The sequence below is a fragment of the Gorilla gorilla genome, chromosome 1 (assembly GCF_029281585.2).
Source record: "Gorilla gorilla gorilla isolate KB3781 chromosome 1, NHGRI_mGorGor1-v2.1_pri, whole genome shotgun sequence".
NCBI lineage: Eukaryota > Metazoa > Chordata > Mammalia > Primates > Hominidae > Gorilla > Gorilla gorilla.
Window position 1 is genome coordinate 21,229,383 of NC_073224.2, and position 27,892 is coordinate 21,257,274.

At 41.3% G+C, this 27,892-nt stretch overlaps 1 protein-coding gene across 12 annotated transcripts in view; it reads right to left on the reverse strand.

The window, feature by feature from the left end:
• The window catches only part of SIPA1L2 (signal induced proliferation associated 1 like 2), a 233,408-nt gene that overhangs the window by 101,901 nt on the left and 103,615 nt on the right, over positions 1–27,892 (reverse strand). For all 12 annotated transcript variants that reach the window (XM_063707850.1, XM_055372969.2, XM_055372999.2 and 9 more), the window contains one exon: positions 14,627–16,378. In XM_063707850.1, the coding sequence (XP_063563920.1) occupies positions 14,627–16,109 (1,483 nt within the window). In that variant the 5' untranslated portion in view covers positions 16,110–16,378. The remainder of the gene's footprint in view (positions 1–14,626; positions 16,379–27,892) is intronic.

Below are 27,892 nucleotides of genomic sequence, written 5' to 3' on the forward strand. Positions count from 1 at the left end.
CGCTTAGTGAGGATGGCATGTCAATAGCTGAGACAGGCTGAAAGCTAGGCCTCTTGAACCAACAGTGAACCAAGTAGTGAATGCAAAGAAAAAGTTCTTGAAAGAAAGTAAAAGTGCTACTTCAGAGAACACACGATTAAGAAGCAAAACAGCCTTACTGCTGATATGAAGAAAGAGTGGTCTGGATAGAAGACAAAAGCAGTTACACGTCCCTTAAGCAAAAGCCTAATCCAGAGCAAGGCCCTATCTCTCTTCAATTCTATGAAGGCTGACAGAGGTGAGGAAGGTGCAGAAGAAAAATTGGAAGCTAGCAGAGGCTGGTTCATGAGGCTTAAGGTAAGAAGCTATCTCCACGAGGTAAGTGCAAGGTGAAGCAGCAAGAGCTGACGGAGTGAAGCTATACCAAGTTAGCCAGCAAGTTATTTAGGTAAGATAACAGATGACAGTGGCTACGATAAACAACACACTTTCAGTACAGATGAAACAGCCTTCTAATAAAAGAAGATGCCATCCAGAATTTTCATAGCTAGAGAGAGGATGTCAATGCCTAGTTTCAAAGCTTCAAAGGATAGGCTTGACTCTCTTGCTAGTGGCTAACACAGCTGGTGGCTTTAAGTTGAAGCCAATGCTTATTGATCATTTGGAAAACCCTAGGGCCCTTAAGAATTATGCCAAACTACTCTCCCTGTGCTCTATCAGCAGAACAGAGCCTAGATGACAGCACATCTGTTTACAGTATGGTTTACTGACTTTTTTTTTTTTTTTTTTTTTGAGACGGAGTCTCGCTCTGTTGCCCACGCTGGAGTACAGTGGCGCGATCTTGGCTCACTGCAAACTCCACCTCCCGGGCTGACGCCATTCTCCTGCCTCAGCCTCCCTGGTTTACTGACTATTTTAAGCCCACTGTTGAGTACTAGTTCTGAGACAAAAAACATTCCTTTCAAAATATTACTGCTTATTGACAACGCATCTCATCACCCAAGAGCTCTGACGGAAATATGTAAGGAGATTACTGTTGTTTTCATGCCTGCTAACACCACATTCATTCTGTAGCCCATGAATCAGAGTATTTCTGGCTTTTAAGTCTTATTATCTAAGAAATACATTTTGTAAGGCTACAGCCGCCATACATAGAGATTCCTCTGATGGATTTGGGCAGATAAAATTGGAAACCCGGAAGGGATTCATCATTCCAGATGCCATTAAGAACGTTTATGATTCATGAGAGGATGTTAAAATATAAACTTAACAGAAATTTAGAAGGTGGCTCCAACCCTCGTGGATGACTTTGAGGGATTCAAGAGTTCACTGGAGGAAGTATTGCAGATGTGGTAGAAATAGCAAGAGAACTAGAATTAGAAATTGAGCCTGAAGATCTGATTGAATTGCTATAATCTCATGATCAAACTTATACATATGAGGAGTTGCTTTTTATGGATGAGCAAAGAAAGTGGTTTCTTCTGATGGAATCCACTCCTGGTGAAGATGCTGTGAACGTTGTTGAAATAACAACAAAGAATTTAGAATATTGCATAAACTTGGTAGATTCAACAGTGGCAGAGTTTCCAATTTTGAAAGACGTTCTACTGTGGGTCAAATGCTATCAAATAGCATCGTATGCCATGGAAAAATCTTTCCTAAAAGAAAGATTCAATCAATGTGGCAAACTTCACTGTTGTTTTAAGAAATTGTCACAGCCGTCCTAACCTTCAACACCCACCATCCTGATCAGCCAACAGCCATCAACGTGGAGGCAAGATCCTCCATCAGATGAAAGGTTGACTTGCTGAAGGCTCAGTGATTGTTAGCACTTTTTAGCAATGAAGTTTTTTTTTTTTTTTTTTTTTTTTGTGAGACGGAGTCTCGCTCTGTCGCCCAGGCTGGAGTGCAGTGGCGCAATCTTGGCTCACTGCAAGCTCTGCCTCCCAGGTTCACAACATTCTCCTGCCTCAGCCTCCTGAGTAGCTGGAACTACAGGCGCCTACCACCACGCCCGGCTAATGCAATGAAGCATTTTTACATTAAGATACGTACACTGTTCTTTTAGATATAGCACTATCTGCATAGTAGACTACAGTATAAACAACTTTTATATGCACCATGAAACCAAAAACATTGTGTGACTCACTTTATTACAATATTCATCATATTGATGTGGTCTGGCACTGACCCTACCACATCTCTGAGCTGTGCCTTGTTAGGCTGGTCAGGCAGGGTCCAGCCATAAGACAGGTGCATCTTCTTCTTGGGCCAGTGAGTGTCCCAGGGAAGGCACCTCCAGTCTCCTGTCTAGAAATATTGAGCTCAAATAATGGGGTGGGGCTGAGCACCTCATTGTGTTGACTTTCACTAAGTACCCACTTTAGTTAAGTGCCTTAGTCCTGCCCTTTACTGGGCCTGTTGTTCCATTTCTCCAGAATAAATCTTATTTCCCACCTGAGAGAGGGGCAAATAGTAAACTAGCTATAGGGGGAGGAGAGAGAATCTGGCCTTTTATAAAGCATGTAACCAGCCCTGTTTTCACTCCCCTAAGCCCTTATCCAAGGGTGCCTGGCTCTGTGGCATGGCCTGACTCACTTCTTGATGGCCTCTACCCTCTTCCCGTGACCACCCACGATGGGGGACGCAGGAGGCTGGCTCTCTCAATCTACTAGGAGTGGTCTTGCTCTTCCACCTGCTTTCATATACCCTGCCTTCCTTCGGCTGCTTCTCCCTGGTGCTTTTTTACTTTGTGGCATTATGCCCATTTTTAAAATTCCTTCACTGTCATTTTTATTGGTATTCTGGAAGGGGAAGAGATAACATGTTTTCAATTTGCCTTAATTAACCAGCAGTCTCAAATCCATTTACTGTGCAATGTTATAATTATAAAAAGCTTACTTACTGGTTGCCTAATCTGGGCTTTACCTTGGGTTAGTTACAGAACCTTTCTTAACCTCAGAATCCTCCTGGCTCCTAATATATCTAATCCATACAACACCATCATTGACCTGGGAGGGGTATTATAGTTGACAGCAGGCATGTTACTGGCAAAAAAAAAAAATCAAAACAAAAGAGCGCACATAAAATAAACTGCATCATCGAGTATTTTGATTTTGAGCCCAAAACTCTGGCACAGTTCATGGGTCAGCCTGAAGGTGATTCCCACTTTTAATCTCAAAATGCTGACCCAGAATCACCTGGAGAGGTTACACTGCACTCACAGAAGTCTTTTTTAAGAAGTGGTGTATATACTTCACTGAGTAATTTCTGTCATAAATTATACTTTTAAAAGTTTGGGAATCTAAAATTTGTATATTCCCCTTTTTATCAAAGATGGCAGGTGATTAAAAAAAAATTCCCTTCATGCCTACCTTGCCAATCCATGTCACAGACCCATTTTCCTCTCTCTGTCTCACACAGACATCCACTTTCTTATTGCAAACACAGAGATGAAGTTCCTGCTGTTTATAAGCGTCACACCTGCAGACTCACAGCTTTTATGTCTCCTAATCATCTTCTAAGGGCTCACAATGCTTTTGGTTTCACCAAAGAATACAGTAGGTTACCTGGATGTGTTTCCAAAGAAATCAAAATCTTCTATTCAATAATGTAAGAGGCTGCCTAGCTTTTACAAAGGGCATCTCCACATACCATTAGGACATACAGAGACTGTGCCCCCTCCCATAACCACCAGGAGGGAAATAGTTGCCCTTTTCAAATGATATCCTGCATCCCCCTTTCAGGAAAGACCTCCTTGTTTATCTGCATGGCAAGAGGCCCTTCCCATCTTGGGCAGAGGACAACGAGCAAGGCTTCCCAGGGTTGTGTGCATTCAGACCCTCACCCACCCAGAGTCTGTTCTTATTCCGGGCAGAAGATTTCCATAAAATTGCTTCAAGGGTAAATCAAATGAAATCCTTCCTTGGCAGAACAGAAGGTATGAAAAGACTGTTGAGAAGCTGAATGAAAATCCACCTATCATGCAAATACAACAGGGCAAGATAAAAAAATCAGCTAACAAGATCGCAGTGCAGGAAATGAAGATGAGATTCAGTGCATTTCTGTGGTGCATTGTAACTGTTCAGTAAAGAAATAAATAATAATTTTAGCTCACAGGGAAAAAAAATGGGGGCAGGGGTGGTACATCAGACCCTAGCCCAAAAGCTGTTTCTAGATACGGTGATATCTTAGAAGAGAGGTTTAAGTGGTAACTCACTAATGAATTGACCAGTTAAGGATCACATCTCTGCAGGGCCTCTTGAGGCCAGGTACGTAAAAGACATTCACTCACAGCTCTGCCTTACAGGATTTATCAAAGCTGTTAGCATCCAGTGACCACAGCACCATTTATAAGTACACCAAGGCAACAAACAACTGTGCACCTGTATCCTCTAGTCCTTTACTTTGTTAATATGCACAGCAGAAGCTAGCTTGCTATTTTGCCATAAAATGCATTTTAAAGGTTCTTTGTTCTCTCAACCACTAGTTGATCATTTAATTGCCTACTCTCTGCTGATCTGGGTTACATAGGCAGTTAAATGCTCTTTCAATTCCTATCTATGATGTATCTTCTTTCACCTTTCTCTCCAAACAATTATGTGTATTTTAAATCACTTCCCTTTTTTCGAACACTCTAGAGTTATTTTTTAAAAAGTGAAAAGGGGACAATAAGTAAGTAAATGAGGGCAGGGCATAGTGGCTCCAGCCTATAATCCCAGCACTTTGGGAGGCAGAAGGAGAAGGATTGCTTGAGGCCAGGAGTTTGAGATCAGTCTGGGCATCACTGCAAGGCCCAGTCTCTACAATACACCTAAAAAATACTAATAAATAAGCTGAGTGTGGTGGTGCATGTCTGTAATCCCAGCTACTCGGGAGGCTGAGGCAGGAGAATCGCTTGAACCCGGGAGGCAGAGGTTGCAGTGAGCCAAGATTGTGCCACTGCACTCCAGCCTATGAGATGGAGCGAGACTCCGTCTCAAAACAAAAAATAACAACAACAACAACAACAAAAACCAAAAAAAACCCACAAGAGTAATTCAACAGGCCGGGAGCAGTGGCTCACACCTGCAATCCCAGCACTTTGGAAGGCCGAGGCAGGTGGATCACTTGAGGCTAGGAGCTCAAGACCAGCCTGGCCAACATGGCAAACCCCGTCTCTATTAAAAATAAACGAACTAGCCAGGCATGGTGGCGCATGCTTGCAGTCCCAGCTACTCAGGAGGCTGAGGCACGAGAAATGCATGAACCTGGGAGGTGGAGGTTGCAGTGAGCCGAGATCGTGCCACTGCACTCCAGCCTGGGCAACAGAGCGAGACTCCATCTCAGAAAGAAAAAAAAAAAAAAGTAACTCAACAACCTCAAGAAGTATCAAACACCTTTGTTAGTGTTTCCTGGATTAAATTACCGAATTTACCAGGAAGTTTTGAAAAACATAGATTTTTGTCATGTAAATTTTTGCTCTTTTGACCCAAATTTAACCAAGGTATTTGCTAAGCTTGAAAAATCCAAGGCATTACAGTGAAGACAATAATATTAAGTATCTTTCACAAAAATAAACTCAGTTCATCCTGTCTACTTATGAGGAGGCACAACTATTCTTACAGACAACACTGAGGCAGAAAGGTTAAGTGACTCGCTCAAAGTCACAATCTGGTGGGACAGTGAGGATGCAAACCCAGGCAGTCCGGCTCTAGTGTTCTCTCACGGAAAGCAGCTTGAGGATAAAAAAATTCATGCAAAGGTTTAAATTACAAAAATTAATTAATACAGGAAAGTGAACACAACTTAAAGATGAGACAACAAATGTATCCTTGACATAAAAACGGTATCTTGAAAAACATGATTTCAAGGAAAGCTAGAGTGAAAAATGAAAAGACTGAAGAAGGAAGGAAGGCAGATTATTAAAGGCTTCTTTTCATAACCTGTATTGTTAGTATTTGCTCAAAAGGAAGAAGAAAACACTAGGAAAGTATGAAAGGCCTCACCACTTCAAAGAAGAGAGGTGGAGCCCACTGATAACAGGATGGCTGTCCAGCTTTTATTTTAATTAAGTGGGACAAATAGTGAAATAAATTTTGGATCTAAACAAATACAAAGTGTTTAAACTAAGTTTCTACATTCTTTAAGAACTAATGCTCCAAAGACCTTTACTTCCAACTTACTGTACCAGCAGCAAAATGCCAACAAGTGTTGTCAGTTAAATGCCATGTGAGTCAAACTGTAAAGAAATATTAAGTCTTATTCCTTTTCCCAAGGAAATAATAGGGCATTCGTTCTTCTTCCCCAGTAACTGACTGAAGACTTTTTGGGGCCAGAGAGTCAGTAGGTTTTGAAATAGCATACAGCCCTTTGCGGGTTCCTGCAACACTGTGGTGTATGGGAACTGTGACTGTCCAGATACGGCACCTCTGCAAGAGAGAAAGCCCCGGTGTTTTCCACCGACGGCCACACGGAGCCCGTGCGACCACAGCCCTTGGTGCTGAATCTCATGTGTATCTGGGCAATTCCTCCCCATTAAGGGCGCCCGTGGGACTCGACGGGACCTCCGTTTGGGGAGGCAATACTGGCCAGGGAGAGAGGTGAAGAACTCAGTCGATTACGTCTTCAGAGGGAGGAATGTGTATCTTAGAATAGTACTATTGTTAGATGGCACTCTGTTCACCCGTATGAATTTAATAGTGTCCAACTCCCTATTAATTTTCGTCAATGACTGTATAAAATCAGAAGGCAAAAACAGCCACCAGGCATGAAATTCAAAGCAAATGCAGCCATGCATCACTCAGCAGTGAAGTTCATTTGATATGTAAAGGTGTAGGCCCGCCTACAACTGTCACATTAGTGACACTTAAGTGAGTGTGTTTGGAATGGGGTGATGGACTTCACCAGACACCTTTCCCCAGCCCTCTCTGCCATATGGTTCTACTTGTTTCTCTCTTCATCTTTGAACCACTAAAAGAAAGTATTGCCCTCTAAAGCCTGTAGCAGTGGTGTGAACAATAGTTTCTTTTTAGAGGGAAAAGTCTTACACATTTATTTAAGTAACCCTGGGAAGCAGGGGGGCATGCTATTGACAAGCACTGCTCTAAGCCCTTTACAGGGGGGATTTGTATTATTATCATCCCATTTTACAGATGATTGACTAGGGCACAAAGTAGTTCAAGGATTTGCCCCAAATTGAGTTGGGATGTGAACCTCAGTGTGCACTCTGCCTTCAGTGATGTCATTTGCCCGCCATTCACAGACCTCTATTTACCAAGAGTTGACCTCCAACTATAATTAAAATGGATGGACACTTTTACCTAATGGCAGAAAGATAATTCCCCAGCCAAAAAACGGTTAAATTGGTATCAAGAGAGGTAAGAGGGTTATTACACAAATTCTAGAAGAATCTATTTGTTCATTTAGCAGGACATATTATTCTTCAGTTAAAATACTAATGATAAAAATTAGCACTGGAGGAAAGGGTGGGTTTACAAAGAGCTAGGTAAGAGAGCAGTAACCAGAAACAGTGAAGTTGGCTGCTTACAAGAATTCTATGGTCGTTCAATAAAGCAACATAAAGCTTTAAGTTTGTTATTTATAGGAACTACTTACAAATTCTTTCTTCTTGTCTTAAAGAAATAGATCATAATTTTAAATATATGAGCACTTATGACTTACATTTGTAAAATTTTTAACTTTTTATTTCAGAATTCTTTTAGATTTCTAGAAAAGCTGTAAATAGCAGAGTTCCCTTATACCCATCTCCCAGTTTCCCAGTTGTTAACATCTTACATTATTTTGGTACATTTGTTATGATGAATGAATCAATACTGTTATGTTATTAACTAATGTCCATACTTTATTCAGATTTCCTTAGTTTTTAATGGAATGTCCTTTTTCTGTACAGGATTCCACCCAGGGTACCACATTCCATTTAGTTGTCATGTCCCCTAAGGCTCTTACGGTCTGTGATTTTTTTTTTTTTCTCAGACTTTCCCTGCTTTTGATGACCTGGACAGCTTTGGGTACCAGTCAGGGATTTTGCAGAATGCCCTTCATTTGGAATTTTTCTAATGTTTTCCCCTAATTGTACTGGGGTTATAGATTTGGAGAGGAAGCCTGCAGAAGAGTCATTCATACCCGGGGTACAAGCTACCCACAGGACTTACCACTGTTGATGGTGACCTTGGTGACCTAGGGAGGTAGTGTTTGCCAGGCTACTCCATTGTAAAATTATTTGTCCCTGTCTTTCCATAAGATACCTTTTGCAAGTGAGTCACTAAATGCAGCCCACATCCAAGTAGGAAGGTGGTGGGACACTGACTTAAACTCTTATAATGATAAATTACTTTTTCAAGTAAAGATTTCTTTACAAAAATGGACATTTACTAATGTATCTGGTAAGTTGTTTTGTAGAGGTATTGCATCTACAAGGGGACAGGAAATTATGCATCTTCCCCTATTACTGTGCTTCTATCAAGCTGGTAAGTTTCTCTCTCAAGTAAAGCAAACACAGTCATTAACTTATCTGCCCAGATCATGGCTGGTAAATACCTGGCATCTCCTCATGCATTCAGTGCAGATAACGATAATTGATAATGGCTCTTAAAATGCAGATGCAGTTCTATACATAATGACATGGAAGGATGATCATCAAAAGCAAGTTCCACAGTAATAGCAGGAGTAAGCTCCATTTACATAAATTTATTTGCATCAGAAAAGCCTTCAAGGATAATGACGAAATGTTAATGGTGACTATAGCTGATGAATTTGGGGAGACTTTATTTCTTGCTTCTCTACATTTTCTTATTTTCCTATAACCATCATATGACATTTATATACCATTTAAAAATTCTAAATGAAAAAAAGATATAGATTCGTCAATCTGATTCCGCATTTTCCCCCACTACATTCAGAGGAACACGCGCTCCTGTGCCAGCAGAATGGCTCTAGCAAAACAATGTTCCCAAAGGCTCAGACAATGATTTAGCCACTTTTCACTTCACTCCTGAGTCACCACGGAGGCCCAGCTTCATCCTCCCATCTGGTTTTAACCTCTCTTTACCCAAATATTACTCACTTTGCCTCCTAGAACTATTCTAGTCTGGGTGGCATAAAGTAGGGCACAGAACCATTTTAGAACTCCTGAGTAACCCACTAGGTGCACAACTTCTTAACAAGTTAAGGATTTCGTCACCAAGCGGGGGAGCCCTCACGTGTCAACACACAGTGTCTGGGTTCTGCCACACAGTTCCAGCACTAGCCCCACTGTTGTTGGCAGTGTGCAGTGCCAAGCAGGTCCAGAAGGAGGCAAAGCCTGCTGCTCTGCTACAATGGAAACCAGACTCACTGATGCTCACATGACTGACCGTGGTCAAGCACAACTAGAATCCCTATCTAAGGGACCCTTTGTCACAGCCTGTTTCACAAATGCAAAGCTTTTCAAAGCAGCAGCAAATGGCACATTCACAATGAGTCCCATCAGAGAAACAGTAATGTGACAAACGGCACCAATGTGTCTTCATGGTTATCACCCGTGAAAGGAAGGGACTTATTGGGCATTCACTCTACTTGCTACTATCCTCACTGCTTTTAAAAAAGCTGTTTCGGCCAGGTGCAGTGGCTCACGCCTGTAATCCCAGCACTCTGGGAGGCTGAGGTGGGTGGATCACCTAAAGACAGGCGTTCGAGACCAGCCTGGCCAACATGGCGAAACCCCATCTCTACTAAAAATACAAAAATTAGCCAGGCGTGGTGGCACATGTCTGTAATCCCAGCTACTTGGGAGGCTGAGGCAGGAGAATTGCTTGAACCCGGGAGGCAGAGGTTGCAGTGAGCCAAGATTGCGCCACTGCACACCAGCCTGGGCAACAGAGCGAGACTCTGTCTTCAAGAAAAAAGAAAAGCTATTTCACTGAAAGCTACAGATGGATTTGCCTGGGCAAGCGATGTTGTCACACAGTTTCCTGTGTTCTGCCACTCCCCTGCAGAAATCCTTTCACAAAGTTATTCAGCAGCCTTTCAGTGATGATGTGTCACAGAAATACACCTCAGCATCAAAAGCAGACATTTCACATTAACTACCCAATAAAGAAGAAATCACATTATTAAAGTTTCGCACTTTAAACATTTGCCGTGATTGGGAGCCAGTTAATTCTCTTGAAAATGAAGTTTTACACAGAACCCTGAAGCACAGAACAAAATAAAATCACTCTGGAAAGTATTGAAAGATAGATCCCTGAAAGTCAGTTTCCAAAGAGAAAATCCTTGAGAGAAGGGAAAAGCAAAAAAGGGAAAGAAAAAAGCTATCTCAAAAACATCGTTATCTGTGCCAGTCTGCCCAGGCCCTCTGTTTTTAAATACAATGAAGCTCACCCAACTCGTGATGTTTGCAGACAGAAGGGTCTTGCACAGCTGTGTCCAGTGGCTGAAGCGGGAATGGGAATTTACTCCCATACCATAGGAGGCCTCCACCTCACTGTACTTTTCACTTAAGAATCTGGGCTGCTGCCTCTGCCTGGAGTCCTTAATGGCTCAACAAGAGACCAGCAAGAGCAGGAGCAGATGCCATTGTAGCCAATTTCACTTTGAAGTCACACTGGACCACAGGGGAAGAGCTAAATATAGGAGGAGGCAGGACACAGTTCACAGCTGCGCTGGAGAGAGAACAGAGCAGCCGGGGCTCGGCCTTCTTCTCGCTCCTGGTGGCCGCTCCTTCCCCAGCTCCTGAGCCCATCTGTTGGCACAACAGCACCTTCCACAGCACAGAATCACAGAACACTGAAGACAAAGGGATCTCAGGGATTGCCTCCCCACTCCCTCATTTTGTGGGCTTTGCAAAGCACAGTCATGTACCGCATAGGGATATTTCGGTCAACAATGGACCACATACATGACGGTGGTCCCATAAAATCATGATGGAGCATATATAGAAATCTGATGCATGGCACTTGATATTGGCAGTGCAGATGAATAAGGGGAAATGTCTGATATTCAGTAATGGTGCTGGGACATTTGGTTTTCCATATGAAAAAATATATATATATATACGAATAAAGATATATATCATCTAGGATTGTGTAAGTACACTCTATGATGTTCACGCAATGACGAAATTGCCTAATAACACATTTCTCAGACCATATCCCTGTTGTTAACTGATGCGTGACTGTAGTCTAGAATTCTGCTTTCTGACTCGTTTATAAATCCACTGCAAAGCTCAGAACCAGAGAGTGTGCCCAACAGCACCAAAATGCCAAACGATAAGCGTACATCCACCCACAATTCACTGACAGGGTGTCTACACTCAGATTCTTCTTTGGAGCTTATTTATTTCACATTCAAACCTAAGCAGTTTGATGATGTCATTTGCAATGCTCTTGAAAAACTAAGTAGCTCATCAGAAAAGGTGGAGGAAATAAATCACTTGCAGAGGAGTCTTTAAAACCACCAAGAAGTGACAGTTGAGAATTCAAGAGAAAAACTACAAGCAGCAGTCAAGAAAACTAACAGAATCTAGCAACCTAAAATCATCTCGGGGAACAGACCCTGGGGACATTAATGAATCAAATGGTGGTGACCGGGGTGCACAAAACAACAGTTTTTCATTCCACTTACACTCAGACATGTGCAATAGCATATGAATGAGACGCTGGCACTAAGTCTTGGCATAAATATGAACATATATATAATTTTATGTTCTAGTATTTCAAAGTCTGAATCACAAACTATTTACAAAACTCAGCTAGCCAGAATGACTAATTACCTGGGGATTTCAGGGCATAATAAATCCAACAGACTTTATTTTATTAAGAATTGGCAGCCATGGCTTCATCAATAAAAATAACCTTAATTAGGAAGCCTATCTCTCCATCTCCCTTTCCAAAAATAACTAACTTCCACCTAGAGAGCATCCTTGAGCAGTGTGATATAATGTGATACCTCTGCATGAACACAGGCATGAGGGTTATGAGTTATTTTCACAGCAGAGACAAAAAAGCAGGTCCAGGATTCTTCGATTCCACTGGCTGGAAGGAAGTAACTATGGTGTTAACACTGAGGCACACCTGAAGCCAAGACCGAAATTCAGGGTGGAGGAGAGGAAAGGAGACACAACAGGGGACCAAGATCTGTTGACAAAATTATTTCAGTCCTATTATGTCATCAGTATGAGGACAGAGAGACAATTCACACTAAGTGACCAGATGCAGTGTAAATATCTGTTTATTTAGCTTTATTGCATCAGATCGTTTCTCTGAATCATATGTTGTCATAATGTGATTACAAAAGACATGCTAAGTCTGGATTGATGCAAAAACAGGAGGGGGAATTATTAATAATCACAATTTATCTGGCAGACAAATTCTTTTAAGCCTATATACTCCATGAGAAAAAGTAATAAACAGGCTTCACAGTGGTTTAACGTTATAAGGGACTGAAGTGGACAGAGTGACCTCCTAAGGTCTGTGTTACCCACCCTCCCCAACCCACTCCAATAAAACAAACTACAGTCAAAAATTACGCAAATATTCTCAAGACAGAAACCAATACTGATGAAATTAAAATCTAAAACCATAAAAGCCCTAGAAGAAAACCTAGGCAATACCATTCAGGACATAGGCATGGGCAAAGACTTCATGACTAAAACAGCAAAAGCAATGACAACAAAAGCCAAAAATGACAAATGGGATCTAATTAAACTAAAGAGCTTCTACACAGCAAAAGAAACTATCATCAGAGGCAACAAGCAACCTACAGAATGGGAGAAAATTTTTGCAATCTGTCCATCTGACAAGGGCTAATATCCAGAATCTACAAGGAACTGAAACAAATTTACAAGAACAAAACAACCCCATCAAAAAGTGGGCAAAGGATATGAACAGACACTTCTCAAAAGAAGACATTTATGCGGCCAACAAACATATGAAAAAAGCTCATCATCACTGGTCATTAAAGAAATGCAAATCAAAACCTCAATGAGATACCATCTCAGGCCAATTAGAATGGCGATCATTAAAGTCAGGAAACAGATGCTGGAGAGGATGTGGACAAATAGGAACGTTTTTACACTGTTGGTGGGAGTGTAAATTAGTTCAGCTATTGTGGAAGACAGTGTGGCGATTCCTCAAGGATCTAGAACCAGAAATACCATTTGACCCAGCAATGTCATTACTGGGTATATACCCAAAGGATTATAAATCATTCTACTATAAAGGCACATGCACACATATGTTTATTGCAGCACTATTTACAATACCAAAGACTTGGAACCAACCCCAATGCCCATCAATGATAGACTGGATAAAGAAACTACCATACATATACACCATGGATACTATGTAGCCATAAAAAAGAATGAGCTCATGTCCTTTGCAGGGACATGGATGAAGCTGGAAACCATCATTCTCAGCAAACTAACACAGGAATAGAAAACCAAACACTGCATGTTCTCACTCATAAGCAGGAGGGAGAGCTTTAGGACAAACACCTAATGCATTCAGGGCTTAAAACCCAGATGATGGGTTGACAGGTGCAGCAAACCACCATAGCACATGTATAACTACGTAAAAAACCTGCACGTTCAGAACATGTATCCCAGAACTTAAAGTAAAAATAAAAAATAAAAAAATAAAAGTACAGTGAGCTCCCAGTTATCTGCGCTAGAAGCAGAATAGTTTATGCACTGAGAAACAGGAGAAGGAGAGTAGCGGGGCCCACCCTCTGCCTCCTCAGGCACTCTGTGAGGTTATCCCTGGATCCCTGGGAGCAGGAAGAGGGCTGATGGGTGAAACCGAAGACAGAAAAATATAGCTCTGAAAAGTAAGCTGCACTATAATGAAGGCGTGAAGGACACCAGCTGCACCCAATAAGAAGGTGGTGAGAGGTGCCGGAGTGTTTTCCTTGGCATGTGTTACTGACACATGTGGAACCTGTTTCTCTGTAGGTCTTTAAATCAGAGAAGATTCTCCTAGCCCTGGGATCATTAGGGACACTTATTTAAAGGTTGAGGATTCAACTACATGACCTCTGAAGAATGCATCCTTCAAGCCTGAAGATATACGTAAAGCAAAAACCATTTATTTGACATAGAATTAAGTAATTTATCACTTGTGTCTTAACATTTAAGCCCATCTATAGAACTACATGAAAACAAAATTTGTGTGTTGTGGTAATTCAGGCATTCTTTCAACAAAGATTTAACATGTCCAACACATACAGCAACGCTGGAGAAGCAAAGTACAGAAAGATTAGAGAGGTGAGGGAAACACAGAATTTTCCACTGTAAGCAGCATAAGAGATTATTCAGAAGAATAGGAGGAGGACAGAATTAATCAGGGAAGACTTCTTACAAGGGATGAAATCTAAACCAAGTCTGAATTTGTGATGATCACAAATTGGCAGACAAAGAATGACAGAAAGAGAAACCAAAAGGGCATTTACACATTAAGGACTACCCATCAACAAAGGCATGGAATTGCAGTTTTCTAAAGAAAAAATTAGCCTGGAAGCTATGGAGGGATCATGATGGAGTACAAGGTCAGGCCCAGTGGACTATGGCCTTGGACACTCTGAGGAAGATGCTCCAACACAAAGCAAAACATTGTGACTGGTTCTTAAAAAACTACTCCCGAGACACATGCAAACGCCCAGGGCTCTTCCTTACCTTTCCCATAGAAGAATTTGCGGTAATAATAGGCCCCAAGGTCAATGTGTTCTATGATGTAGCGCTTCACTTTCTCCCTGTGAATGGGCTGGTTTTCTCTGGGCACTTCCAAGACCGAGACACCTGCATTTGTGCAGTGAGAGCTGAGTGACGATTCGAAAGAGCAGCTTTCCCCAGAACTGAAAGAGGATGAGTTGGCTCGAGAGAGCGCAATCCGCCTGTCGCCTTCCCCTCCAGTCTCATTTCTAAAGTAAGGACAACTAAGGACGAGGTCGTTACTTTTCCCGTCACCCTCATCGGCATCCAGGTTCTCTTTGGAGTTGAGGTCCTCCTTGCTCCCTAAAGGGGACTCACAGTTGCCTGTCTGGCCCGTAGGCGTCTGAGTCTGGGATGCTGCAGAAGCCCCAGTGGTTATGTTTTTCCTTTTCCCCACATTAGCCCTCGTAGCCATGGCTTCGTTGATATTAAACAAAATGCTCTGGACATCATAATGTGCAAAACATCGCTGACAATTCCAAGGGCGAATGCCCCTCTCCAGTCGGCTCTCCTCCAGCTCAGATGTGAACTTCAAAGTTTCGTGCTCACTTTTAACAGTTCGAAGCTTTCGGAAGAGAGATGTTTCCACCGACTCTGATTTCAACCTCCGTTTGAAAGGCTTGTCCCTGTCTCTCCCCATCAGGAGGGCACTGTCCACGTAATCTAATCCTGAGATGCGGACAAATTCTCCCCTAGAAATCTGTGCTGCTGCATGAAGGCTCGGAGAGATTGCAGGGTCACAGCGGAAAAATTCAGGGAACCCAAAAGGGACCATTGCTTTGTGGTCATAATTTTCTACTCGGTATCCTCTGAGCATAGCGAAAAAGTTTTCACCAGATAAGCCTTGCCTGTCGATGGATGAAGTACTTCCGTACTCCCTGTGCAGGGCAGCCCCGGTGTTGGGGTTGACTGCATTTTGGTCTAAGACATCTTCGGCATCAATGTCACTGATAGTGACATCACTATTGCTCCTCTGTCTTATGGGGTGAAGTCCTCTTTGGGGGGAATGGACAAAGATGTCTCCGATTGTGTACTTGGCCTCCACGAAGTCCAGATCGAGCTGTTCATCTTGCTGACCTTCACTCTGGTCACTCTGCCCATTCTGCAGGACGGAAGTGATGCTTTCATAACTGGTCTGAGACCGGCTTTCCCACAGTGCCTTGCATGTTAGCTCCTTGGAACAGTCCTTTTTAGGAGGCCATTCAGACACCCTTGCTCTCACACCCATCTTGGGCACAGCTGGGGTACCATTAGCCGGACCACCACCGCCAGTCTCATTGGAATTCGAGGCATTTAAAGAAGTAGTGGGTCCCATGTTGCCATTAATGGCTTTAAATTTCCGAGCAAAATAATCATCTGACTGCATGATTCTAGGGGGATCCTTGAACTTTGAAGAGGCTCTGCCTAGCTTGTGCTTCTCTTCTTGTGACTGCCTTGGGTCACTCATGTCTACCGAGGAAGAGCCTCCAAGTCTCACCAGGAAGACTGATGTAAATCTAATTACATTGCTACTGACCACGCCATAATACTTGCAGATATAAAGGCTTTGTCTGTAGTTGTATTTTTTCTTTTTTTAGCCCAAAGCAAACAACATCCTCAGAATACAGTTTCTTCAAAGCCAACTTGCTTCTCTGTTGTCGTAATAATGTTGTACGCCTCTGTTCTTTTCAAAAGCATTCCTTAAGACATCTGGCTGGTCACGAGTATTTCCTTCACCTGAATTAAGAGATAGGAAGTAGCCATTAGCAATTAATATGCTTCAAGTTGAACACATTCTATGATAAATTTCGTATCTGTCTTTCCCCTCTGCTTCCGCCCACGAAGTTTCATGATCCACAGCACTGTTCGTAACACTCCTCCCTGGAACACCGTCTTCCTTCTCTACATAGCTAGATAAAATTCACACCATACAATCAGGTATTAACTCATCTAAGAAACTTTCCTAGGATGTCTCCCACCCTAATTGCATCTAAGCAAAGAATGTTGTGATCCCACAGCTCTCCGTCTATATCCAACAGAGTAATTTTCCTTATCTCTAATTGCTGTTTACCAACTTACTGACTTCAAGTTCCTCTAAGCCAAGAACCATGCCTTTCAACTGTGTACCAGCATTAACCATTAAGGTAGCCTGGCTTAAACTAGGGATTCATGAAGTATTTCAATGCATGAATTGGCTACAAGAGCAGCACAAGTCATGTATATAATGGGTTTCAGTATTATTAGTTTAGTTTCTTTCAAAACAGTTAAACTCAAAATGTCCCACAGCAAAATGGTCAATACAAGACATTAACAAGTTTTCATAGTGATCACTTGTAGTCAAATTAGAACTCACACAGATCCTCCTTTAAGTGGGAAGAGATCTTCAAGGATCTGGTATCTGATACATCAAATACATTGCAGTAGTGAGATACTGGGTAGTGAGATACAACTGTACCTCAGTTGTCAGTTTTTCAGTCTCCAGGAATGGATTTGATAATAGCCTAAACTGTGTAGGAAATAACTATAATCCAATCATCCTTGATCCTTTTAAACACAATAATTCTAAGAGAATTAGGTAAGATGCAGTCATTTATCTTATCTTTCTGAAAACCATGGGATAGTGTGTCTGTTCTGTCCTGTGCATGTCAGTATCTGGCTACTCATTTTCCCTGTTTGCCATATCCTAAAATATCATTTTATTTCCTCCATTATGGAACAGCTCTGAGAGTAGACGATACGTTGTCATCCCTAAATTTTTTTTTTTATGGTAGAGAGAAAGCAACTGCCACCATAAGAAAAATATCTGCTATTCTAAGACATTACCACATGCTCATCTCAAAGCCATTAGGAGTCCACTGGAAAGAGTTTTTATGCTGTTTAGCTAGTTGGGATTTTAACATTTTCAAACCGAATTAAGTTATTAATATTCCTTATGCTTTGGTGAAGGATGAAGAAAACTGGCTATATTATAGCTTTTGTTCAGAAGAGGTAAAGTGGTTCTTTCATTCTTCTGCCAATGAGTAATATAGCCTGTCATGAGTTTGGAAAATATGTAACACCTGAAAATGTTTGTGTCTAAATAAAGAAAGAATAAATTCACAGAAAAATATTTGTAATTAAAGAGAAGAGTAATTAGATCAAGTGTGTACAAACATATGGGTAAATTGCAGTGTTTTCTATTTCCAGGGGCCTTTATTTTACAGGTCACTTGTGGCATAATGCACTAGAAAGTTGTACTCTTGTACATAACCAGTCCCCAACTAGAAATGACATTAACAAATGCATCCACGAAATGCAAAGAACCACTTTAATCATTGCTTTGAAACTCCTTTATCCTTTTATTTATAAAATAAATGCCATCCAAATAATGAGGACAAACCCTACCTTCCTTTCTTTTCCGTGTCATGGCATATATTGAAATACCAGTATCTGTACAGCACAAGGGAGTCAAAAAGGAACATGCTCAGACTAGAGGCACAGTTAACAGACTGACCACCTTGGGCTCAACCCACCACCCAGAGAGAAGAGCAAACCGGCATCTCCTCACACTTGTAACCTATTCACCACGCTCCACAGGGAAGATCTGAGTTTAAGCCACCAACTAATAGATGTGCAAAATAAACCAGAGAAACTATTAAATATTAAAACTAGGATTAGCGAGAATAAGATAATAATTAGTCCTGGAAAACCTGACTAGCTATTATAATTTACTGGGCTCAGATTCTTACTTGAAAATCTATCTTCTGAGCTTTCACATTCCTCTAACATTTGTAGCTTTCTCAATGTTTAACAGATGAAATTAAAGTTACAAAATATTTATTACATTATTGTGAAAAAATGGAAGACACCAATATATAGTCAAAAAATAAAGATTAGCTGGGTGCGATGGCTCACACCTATAATGCCAGCACTTTGAGAAGCTGAAGCAGGAGGATCGCTTGAGCCCAGGAATTTGAGATGAGCACAGGCAACACAGCAAGAGCCCGTCTCTACAAAAACCTATTTTTTTTTTAATTAGCCCGGCGTGGCGGTACACACCTGTAGTATCGGCTACTTGGGAGGCTGAAGCAGGAGGATCCCTTGAGCCCAGGAATTAGAGGTAGCAGTGAGCTATGATCGCACCACTGCACCCCAGCATGGGCAACAAAGTGAGATCCCATCTCAAATAAAGATTTTAAAATATAAATAATATACGAAATTAAAAATAGATGAATTTATGCTGAATCTTATCATTAGGTTCACTACAAAGGATGAAAACTAGAGCAAACTCAGAGCATGTGAAATTCTTTCCTAAAGGTATCTCAGAATATTCCTTCTGTTGTGAATTTTGAAAATTTGTTTGTGCTAAGAACATTAGCTTTAGTGGCCAGCTACTGATTTTTCCTATCTAAAATCCACTCCCCTTTCTTCTGGTAATGGTGGCTTGAATTGCTTTGGAGAATCATTTAATTTGTGTGAGGCTAACTCCACACCTAACATGTGGCCAGTTAAGAATACCTCCTCCCCTGGCCACAATTATTGGTCCTGGGATGCAGCCCGGATCCCATTTCCTTGTAACTCCTCCCCTGAGATTTTGCTCTACTGTAGCTTGTGGAAACTCTGTGGTTCTTTAATCTCTCTCCCTCCTCCCTTGTTTTCTACGCCCTGCCCCAGACATACCAAGCGTCTTTCAAGTCTTCAAACAGCCCACTCTCCAGGCTTGTGTCCCAGCTGTTCCCTCTAAATGGAGCATCCACTGCTTGAGCTGAACTGACAACCATTCATGATCATCTCTCTCCCCCCAACTGGGTGACTCCACAACATACTCCCATGGTGTCCTCTACTTCCCAAACACCCATTTCCATGCCTTCTAAGGACTTCCTGCTTCTCTCTGTGTGTCCCTCCCCAGGAGAAAGTTCTGTGAATTTGTTTTCTTCCCCATTTTATCTACGGTGCCTGGAGCTGTTTCCAGTATGTGGTAGATGTTTAATAAATATTATTAAATTAACAAATTACTATACAAATATATTAGACAGTAAGTCCTTATATTAGAAAATATTTAAATGAAAAATTCTGGTGGTTATAGGAATATATTTTACAATACATTGTAACCACAAAAGTTTCATTTGATGTAACTTTGTAGAAAATCACTCATTATAAAGTCAAATACCTATGAATGGTTGTTAACACTTTGCAGGACACTGTTTGCTCCATGCCATTTTCCCAAATCCTTACAACAGGTAAACACAAAATTCAGCAACTATTCCACTCTGAAAAGAGAGCTTCCCACCCCCACTTCCGTACCAGCCAAATGAGGTGATTACAGACATGTCTTCTAATTGTATACAAAGAAAAGAATGCCATACTTCATCTTCTAAGCATCTCGGCAGCTTCCTCTAGTAGACCCAAGGCCCATTCCCAAACATGGTAGTTAATAAAACGGCCAATCCTGCCACCAGTCTCTGTCCTCTTGTGAGCGCGGCTACGCGGCTGTGTGCAGAGCTCCATTTTCTGTAGGTGGCATGCAGCCAGCTTCCTGGGGCTCTGGATGCCTGCCCGTGAATGGTACCACTCCAAAACTGGATGGCACATGGAAACCGTGCAATCTAAAGACCTGGTCAAAAGGCCACCTCAGCTTCGTGTCCGAGTTAGAGAAGAAGCCATATGAAGCGAGGGCCCACCCATGCCTTCTTCTTCGTGAGCAGCTGTGAATCACGCCTGTCCTTCCCCCTCTGTGATTTTACATCATTTTGTCATTCTAACAGATTGTAAAAAACCAGTTATGAGAGTTTCAGACTGGCAAATGCAGAGTCCTCAAACAAAAAGGCCATGGTATTTTTCCTTAGAAAGCAAACGTGCTATGAAACGAAATATTAAAAAGATGTAGAATAAACTGGATCCTCATTGTACATGTATATGGTGAGTGCCACTGGTACCACCTGCTCCCTCCTGCCTTATTCTAATTAAAGGCACAAGGATACTAACTGCTTTCCTAAGTGAATAGTTAAATGGACTCATACTTCTAAGCTGGTATAGCTTGAGGAAAAACAAACATCAAGGAAAATCTGAGACTCATTTAATATCTTCCCTAGAACTTTATAAAGATGACAGACTAATCTTCTATATGAGGCCTGTGACCTTGTCAGCAACATGAATATCCTCTCTTCCAGGTAATTTCCTAAACCTAGATTCTGACCATCTGGAGGGTGGTGAGAAGACAGAGTTTGCCTTCGAATGATCTAATTAAAATGGATCTCTAGATTTTGTCTACATACAGTTTTCTTTCTGTTCTTTAAGCTAATTTTTACTGTGAGGGGCACTGGTCTTCTCCCCATAGTTTCCAATTATTCTTGCATTTCATAAAATTCTATGGCTTTTGCTCCCCAGTAAAAATAAATAATTATCACCAACATTCTGCAAGCACTTTAAAAACCCAGACGGAAACCCCACAGGTAGTGGGGTGCCCCCAAGTGAGGAAGGGCTAGGGAAGGCCACCGACCAAAATTGAAGAATTTTAGAGCATGAAGGAGCTGTTCTCATGCTAACTGTCTTGGTAATAATTTTAAAGGGATAGAAAAGAAATGGAGAGCATTTGATATTTAAGCATAATTGTCTTTAAATAAGATGTTTTTCGACGTTTTCCATGAGACATCAGCGAGTCTTTAAGACCAATATTAGAGTTCTAATTGAGCCACTTATCGGGACTGCAGCTGTAGCAAATGGATTGAAAACCACAAAATGCACAAATTACGAGCCCCATTCAAGGGAAAAAATGGTTAAAATTATATAGCAGATTTATAATACAAGTATAACTATAGTTAAAAAAATGCTTATTTTTCATGCCAGTATCCCAACAGCTCTAATACTAATATGGATAATAGGACAGGGAATAAAAGGAAGAACAAACTGATCCCACTTTTACCCTCTCTCTGTGGCCAAGAAGACAATCAATGAGCTGAGGTGCTGCTCGCACTTGAGGTCTGATCACCTAAAATGCATTTACCAAAAACTAAGCCTGGAATTAAGTGAAATTAAAACAACCCATTAACTCACATTCCTATTACAGTAGAATATGAAAATCAAAGCTCTAAGACAATTTGATAAGTAGCTACTATTAAATAATAATGGTAATAAATTGATATACAAGTTCAATAATATTTTTGCCTGGTAAGTTTTTGATAGATCTGAACATGAAAATAAGTTCTTTAACATCTATCTTGAATTGAACACTGGGGTGGTACCAGAGATAAGTATTTTTGAACACGAGAACATAAAAACCAGCAGAATTCTCCTCTTTGGGGTTTTATAACATAGGGGTAACCTATGATCTGCGAAGCGGAATAAAATCTTTTCTTTCTGGGAAGTTCACATTGGTGTTAGGCCAACTAATTTTTAAAGTACTCCACGTGCTATTTGGAGGAATTTCTCAAATGACATCCCAGAAAAGCTGATCTCCTTGATGTAGTTAAGAATTTTTTCATTGGAGTAAAGCAGGACCTCAATAAAGAAACCCTGAAGGATTTAGTCTCCACAAGAAACCCATATTATGAGTTTCCTTTATACTGATTTGTACTTCATAGTGAAGGAAAGGGCCCAATCAAAGGTTTGTTAAATGGAGCTCTTGGGTGACTCTGTAAGTAAAGCAGCTTGGTAAACTCCATCTGGGTGGGGTCCTGGTCTGTCACAGTCACTGCTTCTACTCCCAGTCATGCCTGACACTCGGTTGACAATCATCATTAATCTATATCCATCCATTTAAATTGAAATGACTGCAGACCAAAGTATCCCAAAGTCCTGAGTCGACACAGTATCATAACACATGCATGGAGCACACTGATTCTCATTTGTCTCTTTTGGTCTGCTGGCTGGCTCCTCCTCCTCCTCAGGTTGTCTTTAAATGCTGATGTTTTTCAGGGTTTACCCTAGCCTGCCTTCTCTTTTAATTTTATACATTCCCTTGTGCCATCCTCATAGTCTCATATGCCATCTCTATGCTGATGACTCATAAATCCTTATCCACAAGCCCAAAGACGTCTCACAGTCGACATTTCCAAGTTGCAGGAAGATAGTCTAGGTCCTCCTGCCTACCCCTCCCTGCACCCAAATCTGCTCCTCCTCTGCCCGGCTCAGGGAAAGGCACCACCAACCACTCAGGTGCCCAACCCAAACACCCAGTGCTCATCCTGCCTTCCCTTCACAGCCCACATTCAATCCTGCCCATTTTACCTTCCAAATACTCCTCAAATCCATGTCAATTTCTCCATCTTGACTGCCACGACCAGAGTTAGAACCACTATCATAGTTCTCCTAGATTATAATGAAACCCTTCAACAGTTCCTTATTTCCCTCTGAATAAAGCTGCTTGCTTTAAGGCAGCACAAGCCACTCATGATTTGGTCCATGAGTTCCAGCCCCTTGTGCAGCTGCTGGATTTCCACCCTCCATGCTCCCATGTGTTGACCTTCATGTTCTTATCCTCTGTACATGCACTACCTCTGCCCACATCTCTTCAAGATGTATTTATTTCCTGCCTTGCTAAGAGGTGTTATCCATCACACCTCAGTTCACGTATCATGTTTCTAAAAAGCCTTCTCAAACCTTAAGGTTAGGTCTAAGTGGCCCCCATAGCATTGTGCCTTTTTTTTTTTTTTACTCTAAGTTACACCAGACTATTCTATACCAGTTTATTGTTTGCTGCTATCCTCTTCTAAACTCTAAGCATGGGGAAGACATAGACATGTCCCGGCATATGGACCCTCGGCAAATATCCAGCTCTACCATACGCTGCTGAGATGATGGTAAAGCCATCTGTAATCTCTGAGCCTCAGTTTCCTATCTGTAAAGTGGGAATAATTGTATCTATTTCAAAGGATTATTCTAAAGATTCAATGGGATCTAAAGCCGTGAAACAGCTGAAAATGTAATATATGAGTGTATATTTATTGATAAACATACTGATTTGAAATTAAGCTAATGAATGAAACCCCTAACTATTCCAAAGGAACACAGTAAAGGAAATAGTCAGGTTTACAAAATATGGGATGACTGCTCACTGATTTACACACAAAGAATAAGAGAACACAAACCAGTAACTGACTGCAGTGTTTAAGCTGATTCTCCAAGAGGCAAAGAAAAGCTTTTAGAAGCTGAGTGAGTTGCCCAAAACAATCTCCAGGGAGGCACTATTCTCTTCCCAACTACAACTTACATTTGAAATTATTTGAGAGACTTTACACTGTACTAGAATATGGCTTTTGTAAAGTTTTAAACTTCCTGTATGTCAATAAGGAACAAGAACCAATTTCTGGTAGTAAACTGCTACCCTGCCCATCATTCTGTAAGTCAAAAATAGAATAAACAAAGGGCTGTTTTGTTAAATAGATAATTTTGATCATGGAGTTTTCTGAAGGAGACAGAAGAACAGCTGTGAGTATTGACTGCTTCCCATTAAATCTTTTTAAATCAGAAAGAGATGAAAAGAGATAGCCCTCACCTCCTTCTCTCAGGAGGTTATTAGTTAATACATCTTTTCAGCAATGTGACCCCTGAATTACAGATGGCACAGCAGGAAATCAGTCATTCCAATTAATAATTTAAGCAGAGGCATTTGTGTCTGAGGAAAACACAGCAAAAGGAGAAAAGAATTTCTACTTAATGTCAACCAATATAGTCTGTACTTATTAATTTCATTTAGAAATCATAAAAAGTAATCTGTCCTATTCTTTAAATGAATGTTTAGTGACAGTGGGTAGCAAAGAAGAGAACATGAGCATTTTATAAGAAAACTGGCAGGCTGGAGCTTTAAAAAAAATACAATCCTTCCTGAAAACATTCTGTTCTCACTAATATTATTTTCCATTGAATCCACAGTGAAAACTCTTGCAAAGTATCTGTATTACGGTGTTCAACAAAACTAACATCAATCAATATTGTTAAAAATTGAACTAAACTGTATAAAGCATGTCCCATCACTGTATTCTTTATTAAAATGCAACAAATAAACACAAAGCCTTCAAATCTGAAGATGCTTCCTTTCAACTTGGCATAAAGGACATGAAAAGAAAATCCTGCCAATCCATACAACAGTCCAGTATTTGATTTTTTAAAAACAGTAATTTTAGCAGCAAATACACAACAAATTCCATTCACCACTCACACACACTGAAAGCCATCTTTGCACTGTTCCCATATTTACTTGAGTTATAAGATACTGAGTTTTGCTGAACAGTTTTATGTGGTTTATTGTCTGATATAAAAAAACCCTCTTGTTACTTCAGTAAATCAACGTATTCAGTTCTACCAGGGCACTGTACTGGATGCTGTGGGTGGGAAGAGTATGAAAGATGAATGAAAGAGCGTCCTAATCTTCAGGAAGCTTAGCTGGGTAAGACATGCACATGAATAATGAGTCATAGAAGAGATGAAGTTAAAACAATAGTATACCACTTCTGACCAAGCAAGTTACAAAAGTCCATGAATGTGTCACACATGCATGTCACACACACAAACACACTCCCCATGCCGGTGAGGGTCTGGGGGATGCATGTCCCACATGCTACAGACAGATGCAAACTGGCAGCACTCTTTGAACACCAATAAGGTAATATATATTAAGTCCTATAAAACTGTTCAAATCCTTTGGCTCAACACACTACATCTGAAAAATCTACCCAAGAAAATAACAGACTTATAATAAGAAAATTAAAAACTTATATAGAAAAATATTCATCCAAAACTACAAGAATGAAAAATCAGAAACAGTCTTAACAGTCAGTGGTCAGGGATAAACATAGTACATATATAAAATAAATACACAATCCCAATTTTTTAAGAATATGCATCAACTTGAAGATTTATAATATAATATTATGTGTACACAGCCATATACAAAAAGGTTTACATAAAGCATGAAACAAAGTATGTTAAAAATCTATATATATAAAAATACAGGAAAGAAACACCCGATATTATGATAGTGGTTAGCTCTTACAAGTAGCCTTATGCATGCTTTCTGCTTTCTTCCTTGTATTTTTCTAATGTGTCCAAATTACGTAACTGTATATGTATGCTAACTTACATATATACAAATAAACTTTAAATTCAATAACTATAACATTTTTTAAAAATCCTTCATAAAACCAATGGATGTTTAAATTACACAGAACATATAATATTTTTCCTTGTATAAAAAGAGGACTGTTAGCTGCTTCTTCTCCCTTTTAAAGTCCCACACTAAGATAAAGAAGAAAATGGATATTAACACTGAATGAACAATACCTACTGTTGATTAATTTTTTTTATGGCAGGTATTTACAAAAATACTGCCCTTTATTCCCATGCAACAGAAATTTTTGTTAGAAAAATAATAACTTTTTTTTTTTTTTTTTTGGAGACGGAGTCTTGCTCTGTCGCCCAGGCTGGAGTGCAGTGGCGCAATCTTCGCTCACTGCAACCTCCACCTCCCTGGTTCAAGCAATTCCTCTGCCTCAGCCTCCTGAGTAGCTGGGATTACAGGCACCCGCCACCAAGCCTGGCTAATTTTTTTTTTTTTTTTTTTTTTTTTATTTCTAGTAGAGACGGGGTTTCACCATGTTGTCCAGACTGGTCTGGAACTTCTGACCTCAGGCAATCTGCCCGCCTTGGCCTCCCAAAGTGCTGGGATTACAGGCATGAGTCACCACACCCGGCCAATAATATTTTATACTCAAATATATTTTCACAGGCCTTACACCCCACGAGACGCTTGGTGCACTGCAAGGCTGCTCATGTCGTAGACAGCACAAAAGATTAAGAATTAAGAGCTTTGCATCACACCTCTGGAGACACGACTGGGACCCTCAGCAGGCCACTTACTTCAGTTTCATCTGCACAATGGAGATCATGTCTGCTTAGCACACTTAGATAACTGTTGTGGGACCAGTGAGGAAGCACACATAAGTACTCCAGAAGATTTAACACCACAGATGCAAACTCTGAGTCTAATCACCACCTGACACCTGAGCAAGCAGACGCCTGGATAGGCAGGGTGGAGCGATTTACTCCCGTGCGTATGTCCAGTCCTTAGCTAGTGTTCTTTCCATCTCACTGAGGAATAACTTGTGCCCAATTAAAAACAGCTTTGAGGAGCCAAGAGAGGAAGGCAAATCAGGAAGTGGGATAGACCAAGCTGCTGGCAAAACTGCAACTGAGGAAACCGATATTATCTACATAAAAGGTTGCCCTTAGTTTCTAGACCAATACTCCACTTCCTAACCTCTCTGAGAAGTGCCTAAGACTCTCCTAGTCCCTGTAGTGCCAATACTGAAAGCCAGTTAAAGTGGACTGTGCTGCAGGAAAACACAGACCCGGCCTCCCCAGGCCTGTATCTGTCATCCTACCAGGGACCCTGGTGCTTGGCAGCATCTGAGTCTAACTCCTCAAAAAGCATGCCAGATGGTGTGTACACCTCTCATGGGATCCCCTAACCCAGCGGTCCCCAACATTTTTGGCACCAGGAACCGTTTTCGTGGAAGACAATTTTTTCACAGACTGGAGTGGGGTGGGTAGGGTGGGTGGCTTGGGATGAAACTGTTCCACTTCAGATCATGAGACATTAGAGTGCTCAACCCAAATGTATGTGAAGCTCACAGTAGGGTTTGCACTCCTATGAGACTCTAATGCTGCAGCTGATCTGGCAGGAGGCGGAGCTCAGGCAGTAATGCTCGCCTGCTGCTCGCCTCCTTCTGTGCAGCCCGGTTCCTAAGAGGCCATGGGCCCCTGCTGTAACCCACTGCTTGAGAGTTCTTCCAACTCCAGAATCTATATACTGTAGGCCTGTGACACATGCCCTGCCCTGAGTTGATAACCCTAAAATTAGACTTATTCTCCAAGGTGGGCCTAGGCAGCAACTCACTCATCTGAGACTGTGGCCCCCTGACCGGTATCTGAGACAGGGAGGCCAGGGCTGTGGATTTTTACATCCTCTCACTGCAGATGTCCCTGCCCACATCAAGACTGTGCCCAAGGACTCTTCCCTCCCAGACTGAAGTGTCCTGCTAAGGGGTCAGTACAGTCCTCTTCTGAGGAGGCCTCCCCAAAGCTTCCCATACCGCCGTCTTCTTGGGGGCCTGATAGAATAAAGACAAAGTACCAGAGTGTCAGTCCAACTACTCAGGAACTGTCATCAAAATAAAGCAATTCCACACGGACAGGCCAGAGAATGATCTGGTGGGTGAAGAAAAATATTAAAAATACTGGCTCCACTGTGTCAAGTCTAAATTCTATGTCCCTCTG